The sequence below is a fragment of the Barbus barbus genome (assembly GCF_936440315.1).
Source record: "Barbus barbus genome assembly, chromosome: 3".
NCBI lineage: Eukaryota > Metazoa > Chordata > Actinopteri > Cypriniformes > Cyprinidae > Barbus > Barbus barbus.
This window is the reverse complement of record NC_136731.1, coordinates 15,444,335-15,456,077: the sequence shown is the minus strand read 5'-3', so window position 1 is coordinate 15,456,077 and position 11,743 is coordinate 15,444,335. Positions and strand designations below refer to the sequence as shown.

At 37.5% G+C, this 11,743-nt stretch overlaps 1 protein-coding gene across 2 annotated transcripts; it reads left to right on the top strand.

Moving 5' to 3' along the window:
* The first annotated feature begins 2,920 nt into the window (after nt 1–2,920).
* LOC306847752 (aminoacyl tRNA synthase complex-interacting multifunctional protein 2-like) lies at nt 2,921–10,297 on the top strand. 2 transcript variants are annotated; one of them, XM_079381894.1, is made up of 4 exons: nt 2,921–3,102; nt 3,683–3,889; nt 7,328–7,562; nt 9,571–10,297. In XM_079381894.1, exons 1-4 carry the CDS (start codon nt 3,088–3,090, stop codon nt 9,957–9,959), a joined length of 846 nt encoding a protein of 281 aa, XP_079238020.1. In that variant the 5' UTR covers nt 2,921–3,087; the 3' UTR covers nt 9,960–10,297. The 2 variants fall into 2 exon arrangements, with proteins under 2 accessions (XP_079238020.1, XP_079238019.1); XM_079381893.1 differs by having other exon boundaries at nt 2,921–3,210.
* Nucleotides 10,298–11,743: the final 1,446 nt, after the last annotated feature.

Below are 11,743 nucleotides of genomic sequence, written 5' to 3'. Positions count from 1 at the left end.
AGACAGACAGACATAGATAGATAGATAGATAGATAGATAGATAGATAGATAGATAGATAGATAGATAGATAGATAGATAGATAGATAGATAGATAGATAGATAGATAGATAGATAGATAGATAGATAGAAAAATATCAAGCTTTTGCTGTACGCAGATGATCTAGTGCTGCTGTCATCCACCCAACAGGGACTACAGCAACACCTAGACCTGCTGGAGAACTACTGCCAGAACTGGGCCCTGGCAGTAAACCTCAAAAAGACCAACATTATGGTCTTTCAGAAAAAGCCCAGATGTCAGGAACACAGATATCAGTTCAGTCTAGGTAGCACCGCCCTAGAACACACGATGCAGTACACTTACCTCGGCCTGATCATCACTGCATCGGGGAGTTTCAGTATGGCAGTGAATGCTCTCAAAGATAAAGCTCGAAGAGCTCTATATGCAATCAAGAAAAAATTCCAAAATATTGAAATACCGCTTCCAATTTGGTGTAAAATCTTTGATAGTTTAATTCAGCCCATAGCGCTGTATGGAAGTGAGGTTTGGGGTCCACTCAGTGATCAGAGCTACACTAGATGGGACAGGCATCCAACAGAAGCCCTACACACAGAATTCTGCAAAATAATCCTAAAATTACAAAGGAGAATACCCAATAATGCATGTAGGGCAGAATTAGGCCGTTTCCCATTGATTATAAATATACAAAAAAGATCGCTCAAATTCTGGATGCATCTAAAATCAAGTCCCACAGAATCGCTACATTTTAAAGCACTACAAACCCAAGAACTGAACCCTGAAAAGAGTCCACTCAGTCAGCTGGTTCTGAGACTTACTAACCTGACTAACTCTACTAACACTAATCAGTCTCAGACCAGCACTGCTTCTCACCCAAACATCAAAATAAATCAAATTATCAAACAATCTAAAAATATATATCTGGAACATTGGGATCAAGAAACCAAAACACAAAGTAAATTACAGCTCTATCGAACTATAAAATTAAAATATTGTAATGACCTGGCAATCAGCGCTAGCAGCCAGGTGCATTATGGGTATTTGTTTAGAGTTGATTTATGCGTTATTTAAGTAAGATGGTTGGGTTTTTGCGTCAGCAATGTTATGTGTGTTTATGTTCAAGTCAGTTCGGGTGGGTTTGGTTCATTTACTGCCCTGTTATGTAAAGAGTGTGCTGTTACCGTCACAGAGAGAGATGTGTAGGGGAGGGACTTGGCAATATGGGCTTGCTTGTAAAAGTTCTAATTTTGTGTTCAGAATAAATGTGTAATGAAGACATTACTGCCTCCTGCTGGTTTGTTTTGCCACTGCTTTGGCCGACAGAGACACTCAAAATCGTGCGGTGTATGGGACACGAGTGCTCGCATTTCCTGCTAGTAATTAGTCAGTAATAGTGGAGCGGCCTAACTTAGCTCCGGCTAGCCCCACGTTCTACAGAACAACAGCCAGTTGTTACAATATAAATGAGAAGAATATCTCCAGAGTGTCAAAGACACAAAGCAGAGACAGATCCTGACCAAGTACAGGCTCAGTGAGCACAGACTAGCCATCGAGACCGGCAGACACAGAAAGAGCTGGTTACCCAGAGAGCAAAGAGTGTGTGTTCACTGTGAGACAGGAGAGATCGAGACAGAGACACACTTCCTACTTCACTGTTACCAATTTAAATCAATCAGAGACATATATATCAATAAATTCACAAACATCATAAGGAACTTTACAGCCATGACTGAAGAGGAACAAATAAAGATAATACTAGGAGAGGGACAGACAGCAGCACTGGCTGCGAGATACGTGTGGACGTGCCACAGCCTGAGAGACAGCAGGTGAACGTGTGTGTGTGTGTGTGTGTGTGTGTGTGTGTGTGTGTGTGTGTGTGTGTAATGTGTGTATTATGTCTGACCTCAGTGTGTTTCCCTAATGTCTACCACAGTGACCCTCAGCCTGTGTGTGTTTATATGTTAAACACTGTGGTATGAAATGTTCACACAAGTTCTTATTTGTTCAAATGTTTATTTAAGTTTATATTGTTATAATGTTTTTATTCTGTTATTTTGATATTTTCATTGTTATTATATTTCAAGCTTTGGCAATATTGTATTTTTTACAGTCATGCCAATAAAGCAATATTGAATTGAATTGAATTGAATTGAATAGATAGATAGATAGATAGATAGATAGATAGATAGATAGATAGATAGATAGATAGATAGATAGATAAAAGATTATTTAATGTATTCAAAAACTGTGCATAAGAGGCAACTAGGCCTATATTAATCAATACTATAAAATTAAAAAGATATAAATGTATACAATATATTTATAATATAAATATGTACAAATGTGTAATTACAAGCAGCTTTGCACAATATTTAAATATTACTAGTTCAGTGGCATAGTTAGTAGGCTGCATGTTACCACACAGTAACAAGAACACTGTAATATAGTGTGACCATGAATGCTGAATATATTTAATGTTAACCCCAATATATACACTGGGACAAATCCATAATCTTATTTACATAATTACATTTTATAGGCATATAAATGCATAGCCAATAAACATACAAAACTTGTATATAACTTGTATATATATATATATATATATTAATATCATTAATTATATTAATATATTTGGGATATATTTCCCAAATATATTAATATAATTTAATACAATATAAAAGTATTGAATACAGTGAAAGAGTGCGTGCATAATTTCATCCTTTACTTTTTCTTATTTTTTTGCAACAAATCAAGGACATTTTAAAATAAAACTGAGCCAATGAATTCGCTAAACCAAGTCTTCAAAGGCCTCTTATATCTGTCAATTTTAAGAAATCCTAACAATGTTCATAAACTCGAAGCAGATTCCATCCTCTGGCGTCACTGCGCGCGACCGAAGTGCTTTCCTTCTCAGCGGAAATGACGTACGACGGCCTTTTCTCCACTCAGCTGCTGTTAGCTGGCTGCTAGACGGTCTGTCGAGAAATCGACAAATCCCGTCAAAAACTAACATATCTGGAGTCCGTGCTTTTATTTTGGCACTGGAGTGCATTTGTCACCCGACATCATGCCCATGTACAAGGTAAAGCCCGTCAGCCCCGGTGGCATAACGATTGATTTGCCAACCTGCATGTACAAGTTACCAAATATCCACGCGCAGGGAACGAACTGCGGAGAGCACGCGCTTCAGGTAATCGGAAACACATCAGTTCATCATTCAAACCACACATATGGGCATGCAATCATAAAGATGCGCAAAATACACAGTCGCTAATGCGGAAGCCGGTTTGTCTGATGCAATGGACGCATGCACGCGGTTTGATTGACAGCTGCAGTGCTTTGTGCTCTGGAATGAGAGTGTGGTCCTCCAGTGAGATGTTTGATTTCCTGGAATCACACTTTCAGTTTGCAGTATACCAGCAACTAACAACAACAACGACTCCCTGAGATGCTTAGAAAGGAGATGGATAATACTAGAAAGGATGTTGATGATGATATGGTAATAATATACCTATTATTCATAAGCAGGGGCCACTTGCACTTATAGTTAGTTTAATGCAACCAAATGCTGTTTTGTAGTGGACGTTTGTATGTTTGGGAAGGTATCCATGCAGATTGCATGTAAACGGTCTCTTCTCATCTGTATCTCTTGTCGGTCTCAGAACGGGGAGGTGGATCCTGCTCTGAAGACGCTGGAGGAGCGACAGGATGAGGTCTTGAGAAGACTGTATGAGCTAAAGGCAACGGTCGACGGGCTGGCGAAGACAGTGACTACCCCTGACGCAGACCTGGATGCCTCCACACTGTCACGCGGACCTGCAGAGTCTGTGTTCAGAGGAACGGCTGATCTAGATTCCTTACTGGGCAAGGTGAGCCCTACATGAGCCATTAGACAGTTTATTTATATTTATCTTGATGTTTCAACCCTGTCCAGGTATTTTCTTTCAACATTCAACACTAAATCAGCGTAAACATGTTAGTCTGGTCAATCTAGTTGGCTGTTAACTGATTGTTTATGTTCCGTTTCTGTTTAGAAGTCATAATTAGGCATGGGCATTATGATTAAAATCGTGTATCAAGAAATAAGTAAATTTATGTCACAGACATGGTGCAAATTGTAAGGTTGTTTTTTCTGGAAATTTAGTGAAAAATTGTTTGTTTTAAATAACATTGTAATGCCTATTTATGGATAAAACTAGTCTTGTTACTAAATTGGAATTACTAACTTTAAGACAATGACAGGAAAATATTGATATTTAAACAATACGGTTTTCAGTGCAACGGGGAGAAAAAAATAAGGCATTCAGTTTGAACAATATCAAAGTTAAATTACATAATAGTAACAGTACACGCACACATTCTAATTCAGAAATATACCACATTTTCCAGAAAATGGGTTGCATATGGGTCAAAATTGCATTGTTGAGAGAAGTCAGATTTTGTAAGTCCCATTTATTATTGCATTCAGAAATTATGTAAAATATATGTAAATAAAATAACATTTACAAACATTATAAACACTGTAATTAGTGTTTTAGTTCCCCTCACTCCATAACAAATCTGTTAAATTTAATGGCATTGAAAAGTATGTATAAAAGTATCAAACAAAAAAATCTAAATATAAAACAAGTATAAATTATTGTGGCATTCATTATAAACCATATTTATTATAAATGGAAACTTTTTTTAATGATAATAAAAACTACCAGCACAATGGAAATGCTCTATTGAAATAAACTTTCACATAAACGGTTCACATACCGCTCTCATTCAGCACCAGTCCAAATATGTGTGCTTTGCGCATGTTTGACATTAATTGCGTTATATAAGTTGCAGAATATAAGTCACAGCACATTAAGCACAATTCAGGTTATGGAAAAAATTATGTCTTATGTTTTGGAAAATACTATTGTAATACAGCTGCACTGTAAAATAACTTAATTATTTTACTTTACACTGCTGTAGTTAAATTATGATTCACTTGCAAGAGTTAAACCCTTGAGCTTTTAATTTGGCAGACAATTGCAGGGAAGCCTTTTAAGGTTGCGTGACAACAGGTTTACAAACGCTTCTTATTACTAATCTGATGAATGCTACAATCATCTGTCCACAAAAATGTTGGAAATTATGCAAATGTGTAAATAAAGCGTGACTGGCATACACTGTCTTCCAAATGCATGTTAAACTTGCAACACCTGCAAAGATTGAGTGCTGCATTTAATATGAAGCAAGATGCTGAAAACACTGGATCACAAGCTGCTCATGTGTAAATGAACACACACGTCCCATTGAAACACCCAGTGCAGCAGACTGCATGCTTATTTCATTAAAATACACACGGTGGTGTGTGTCAGAGAAAAGAGAGCGAGAAAGTGCAGCAGGTACCAGTCGCAGAAATTCTCAAATATTTCAGTTTCAATATGGATCCAAAAAATAGATATTTTTGACTTCCATTTTAAATACTTTACAAATGAGAAGTATTTCATCTCAGTTGATTTTTATTTGAAAATGGATGGATATTAACCAAAACATGAGATTCATACAGACAATGTGGCAGTTTGAAAACAGCTTTACATTTTGTGACACAAATATTATAAAACTAGTGCTTTCAAACTATTAATCGCATCCAAAATAAGTTTTTGTTTACATAATATATGTGTGTGTGTACTGTGTATATTTATTATGTATATATAAATACACACACACACAGTATATATTTAAAAAAAATATTTACATATATTTATATTCATATTAATTTATATAATATATAAATATATTTAATATACAATCAACCTTTTTCTGAAATGTATGCATGCATGTGTGTGTATTTATATATAAATAATAAATATACACAGTACACACTCATACAGGTGCATCTCAAAAAATTAGAATATCATGAAAGTTATTTTTTTCCATTTGTTTTGTAACTTATTACAAAAAAGGGAAACTTTTATATATTATAGATTCATTACATGTAAATAAATGTTTTATTTACATGTAATTTTATTTGTAAATAATTTTTTTATTTTTTATTTAAATTTATTAGAGCTTACAGCTCATCAAAGTCAAAAATCCAGTATCTCAAAATATTACAATATTTACATTTGAGCTTCATTAAATGAATACTGTCAAGTAAAGCTGATTCAAACACTTGGGAGAGCTTCACAAGGAGTGGACTGAAGCTGGAGTCAGTGCATCAAGAGTCACCACACTCAGACGTCTTCAGGAAAAAAGCTACCAAGCCACTTCTGAACCAGAGACAACGTCAGAAGCGTCTTACCTGGGCTACGGAGAAAAATATCTGGACTGTTGCTCAGTGGTCCAAAGTCCTCTTTTCAGATAAAAGTAAATTTTGCATTTAATTTGGAAATCAAGGTCTGGAGTCTGGAGGAAGACTGGAGAGGCACCGAATCCAAGCTGCTTGAAGTCCAGTGTGAAGTTTCCGAAGTCAGTGATGATTTGGGGTGCCGTGACATCTGCTGGTGTTGGTCCACTGTGTTTTATCAAGTCCAGAGTCAATGCAGCCGTCTACCAGGAGATTTTGGAGCACTTTTATGCTTCCATCTGCTGACGGGCTTTATGGAGATGCTGATTTCCTTTTCCAGCAGGACTTTAGCACCTGCCCACCGTGCCAAAACCACTTCCAAGTGGTTTGCTGACCATGATATTACTGTGCTTGATTGGCCAGCCAACATGCCTGACCTGAACCCCATAGAGAATCTATGGGATATTTTCAAGAGAAAGATGAGAAACCGTCGATCCAGTAATCCAGACGAGCTGAAGAATCAATAGTGCCTCAGCAGTGCCACAGGCTGATCGCTTCCATGCCATTCCTCACTGATGCTGTCGTTTGTGCTAAAGGAGCCCCGACCAAGTATTGAGTGCATAAATGAACATACTTTAAAGAATCTTATGAAATATTCTAATATTTTGAGATGCTGGATTTGACTTTCATGAGCTGTAAGCTCTAATCATCAAAATTAAAACCAAAAAAACTATGGAAATGTTTTACTTTACATGTAATGAATCTAGAATATATGAAAGTTTCACTTTTTGAAATGTTACAAAAAAAACTTTTATTTTGGATGTGATTAATCATGATTAAGCATTTGACAGCACTATATAAAACTGATTGTTCAGATTCTGTAAGTTGTGATCAAACACTATTTTAAGGTTCACACACACACACACACCTCAGCTGAATTGCATATCAGTGTGGCAAGTTACAATGTTTGTTATTTCATCTGGTAAACAGCTTTATGCACTCACCATTCAATCTTGCTGAATTGTTCCTGGTTGTCCTCCAGGACCTGGGTGCGCTGAGAGACATCGTGATCAATGCCAACCCTGCCCATCCTCCTCTGTCACTGCTGGTTCTTCATGGTCTGCTGTGCCGTCACTACCAGGTGCTCTCCAGTGTGCATGTGCACTCCTCTGTGAGCGCTGTGCCTCCTCCGCTGCTGTCCTGCCTGGGCCCACGGCACATAGACAGCTACGCCCGCCAGCGCTTTCAGCTTGGCTTCACTCTCATATGGAAAGATGGTGAGAGGGTAAAACGAGAGCAGCACTAAGGTTTATCAGAATGTGTTTTCCTGGAGGGCCGCTGTATCTTGTGCATTCAAGGAATCATGGTTCTCTTGTATGACCAGAGTGAAACTGATCTGCTTAACACTCCTCTAGAGTATGTGTGAAGATGTCATGCTAAACGTGTAAGACTCAACTAGGAAAGAGGCCAAAATGAGTTTATTGATAATTATATTGACGTCATTATTTATGAACCAATGTGAAGTCTCTATACACTAGTGCTGTCAAACGATTAATCGATTAATTCCATACAAAAGTTTTTTTTTTTTTTTTTACTATTATTTGAATATTATTATTAATTATTTGAAACCATTATTTGAAACTTGTGTCAGCACGTCATAAATAGAACATGGCAGCAGTTTTCTGTCTGAGATTTGTCACGTCGAACCGTGCAGCATCCAGTGTAGACAGCATCACTGATTATAATAGGGGTGTTCGACTTGAAGCGGTGCTGCACAGAATGACATCAAAGTACCACGAGAGCGATACGGATCCTTAAGCTTTAGAATCGCTCTCGTGATACTTTGTTATACACTGATCATTCTGCGTAGCGCTGCTTCAAGTCGCTCACACCTAATGACTTCTATAGTATTTTGTCGCGCCACTCGCGTCTGGTGTAAACACGGTGTAACATTGGTTTTGCTTTGTTTCACAGAACTAATCATTGCCTGTGTTGCGTAGGCTATGTATGTGTGGGGCGGAGCTATCAAAATAGGGGCGAGACCCTTTTGGGGTAGGGGCGTGTTTGGTTTGGTGATTTCAAATATCAACATTGGTTCCCAGAAATTGCTTACCCCACCTTTAATAAATAGACAATCACCAACATAAACTACCCCAATTAAATATCAAAATACATAACAATGATTAAAGCGATTAAAGGTACAGTGATTCAAGTCATCACAAATAATCACTGATCTTCAAGATACACTCAACAAAATATTAAAATAGATTCAAGCAGTTATATCCCATAAAAGGAAAACAGAAAAATCAAATTCCTTATTCATTCAATGAATTATTCAACGCACTGAAGCGGAAATGTTTGTGTTTTTTCCTGCTGGTGATAAATGTAAAATCAAACTTTTTTGTGAGTGTGGTTCATATATTAAGTAATTAAATGGATTGACCCAACAATATAAAGTATTAAGTGACAAAAGAGCACAGTGCAAAGGTTTTTTTTTTTTTTGGAATCACATCTATTTTATTATATTTGAAAGTTATTTCTGTGATTTAAAGCTGTATTTTCAGCGTCATTACTCCAGTCTTCAGTGTCACATGATCCTTCAGAAATCATTCTGATATGATGATTTGCTGCTCAAGACATTTCTTATCATGCTTCATATTTCTGTTGAAACATGATACCTTATTTCCAGTATTCTTTGAGTGGTGTTAAGCAGATTCTGACTAATGCTATAATGTAAAAAAACACATTTTAAATGAGAATCCTTGGACACGTCTCAGAGCGCGTCACAAATGTCTGTTCTCTGTGCTGCTGGTACTGCAGGAAAACTGGTGGTGTTACATTTTTAAAGTGTCAGTGTCCGTGTGGTACAGAAGTACGGGTGCTTGTGGCAGCACTAGATTTGATTGTGAATGGTGGGTGTTTATACCTGCCAGACCTGTTTATTGTGGTGGACTACTCCTCCTGAAACTATTTGGCAACAACAACAACAAAAGGGTGCATTGATTTAAAGGCGGAGCAGGCTATTATACTTTGATAAATTACAAATACAAACTTTTTTCTTTGTGATAATGTGCACTGATGAATTGTGCACAGTTAAACAAAAGTGTGTATTAGGAAAATAAATGAGATTGATGTGGTTCAGATAATTAATAATAATAATAATAAAAAAAAGATCGGTTTCTCTTTATGGAAAGAAGAAAACAAACAAACAAACACAAACGTTTTTTTGGTTTTTTTTCCCCCAGATATTTCGACATTATAATTGTTGTATCTTTTACTTTTCAGTGTCAAAGCTGCAGATGAAGTTCAACACACAGAGCATGTGCCCAATCGAGGGAGAGGCCAACGTCGCCCGCTTTCTCTTCCGTCTTTTGGGTGCCGAACCCCAGGACCCGGTCGCTGCCACTCAGATGGACTGCTGGATCGACACGGCAGTTTTCCAGCTGGCCGAGGGGGGCAGTAAAGAACGGACGGCCGTGCTGAGGTCACTAAACTCAGCTCTGGGACGTTCGCCGTGGCTTCTGGGTCAGGAGTTCTCTCTCGCTGATATTGTGTCTGCCTGCTGCGTCCTGCGGGCCGGCCAGACCACCTCTGCACCAGCTAACGTACAGCGCTGGCTCAAGGCCTGCCAGAACCTGGGCCACTTCGACTGCGTGTACCCATTACTACAGTGACGAGAGCTGGGAGACCAGTGCAGGTCGCACTCCGGAAACTGAAACACCACAGTAAATTATATAATGGTAATAGGGAAATGCAACGTGACTTCACCAACCAAATGTTACCTGTTCTGCCAACAAACACTGTTACATCCCAGAATCCAGTGTTAACTGAGCTCAGGTCTGTCATGTGGAATGTTTAGAAATGTCATGTTGATGTTTAAACTGGAGGCGATCTGAAACTGATCCCAGGCCAGGGTCATAGATGCAAACCCTCAGAGAGAGGGCATTTGGGATAATGATACTGTAAACACAACTCCCTCCCGCCTTGTGCCTAATAAAAAGTTGTACTAGAAGATGTTGTGTGTTGCTGTTGCATAATCTATTGTGTGTTAAATTAAGCGTTTGAAATGTGAACCCAAGGACCTACTGGTATGTGACGGTAGGAGAGGTGATACTGTAGCGTCTTTTCTTAAAACTTATTAAACATTTTCACTTCGGGTTAGAAGTTTACGAATTGAGGACATACCTACATATATACATACAGAATGATTACTGTTGTTTCTGAATGATAGATAAAAGGATTGCACTTCAATAAAAAAAAAACATCCTTTTAAATACTAAAACTGCTGCTAAAACTAATAATTAATGCTTTAAAGTAAAGACATGTTCATTCTTTATTCATCAAAGAGTAATACATTTATCACAGTTTCTACAAAAATATTTAGCACAACTGATAAAATAAGACATGTTTCTTGAGCGGCAAATCATCATATTAGAATTATTTCTGAAGGGTCATGTGACACTGAAGACTGAAAATGATGCTGAAAAATCAGCTTTAACATCACAGGAATAAATCGTTTTTTATAATATAATACAATATAAAACAGCCATCTTTTACTGTTTTACAAAAAAACAACTACAGCTTACCAACCCAACATCTGAATAGTAGCTTTCAGCTTAACTTCATTAGACCAAGCGAAGTCATTTTTATGTAGAATTATAAAAAAGTGAGCTTTAGGCAAAATGCCATTTATTTATTACAATCAAAAAGGCTTTAATACATGATGTAACCTGTGGATGGCAGCACCATCCTCAACAACTCAAATCGCTGAGTTAAAGTTTAGTTCATTTCCCTTTCAGCTCTCAGCTCACACGGGGAATAATTCACACCCTGTATTGATCAAATGACACTTTAACGGTGAAAGGTTTAAAAATAAGGTTTAAGCAATAATTGGGATCCTATATTGAGCCCAGAATGTAACCACATATTTTCAGAGTGAATTAGTGAATATACTGAATCACTAAGCACAGTATACACATAATATACAGATTTAAGCTGATATGAATGTAGTTCCAGGATCTACAAGGATGGTGATCCAGGAGCTTGGTAAAATCACGGTTGTTGTCTCCAGCCTCTTCACTGACAGCTAAACAAATCGTACCACATTGTTGTTTACAGTATGACACTGACCTTTACAGCAGATAATAACATAGGTCGGTTATTACATTGTAGTTGTACAATCATATTGCTCTCTTCCCCCTTAATAGAAGAATATTTGTTTTTGTTTTTCACTGAAGTGCACATTTTCAAGCTAAAGAGGTTAAAGAATCAAGGAGGGTATTCTCAGCCCTGCGTCGATCAATTTTCTCTCTCATTTTAATGAGAAAATTTCCTATAACGCCTTTAGGGACGTGTCACAATATTCAAACCGTCTGTAAGGGTATGGTGTGTTTTTAGTTGAGTTATTACGCCTAGAGGTCTTGGCAGCTGTGCTCAAGAAGTTTTTATTTACATGATA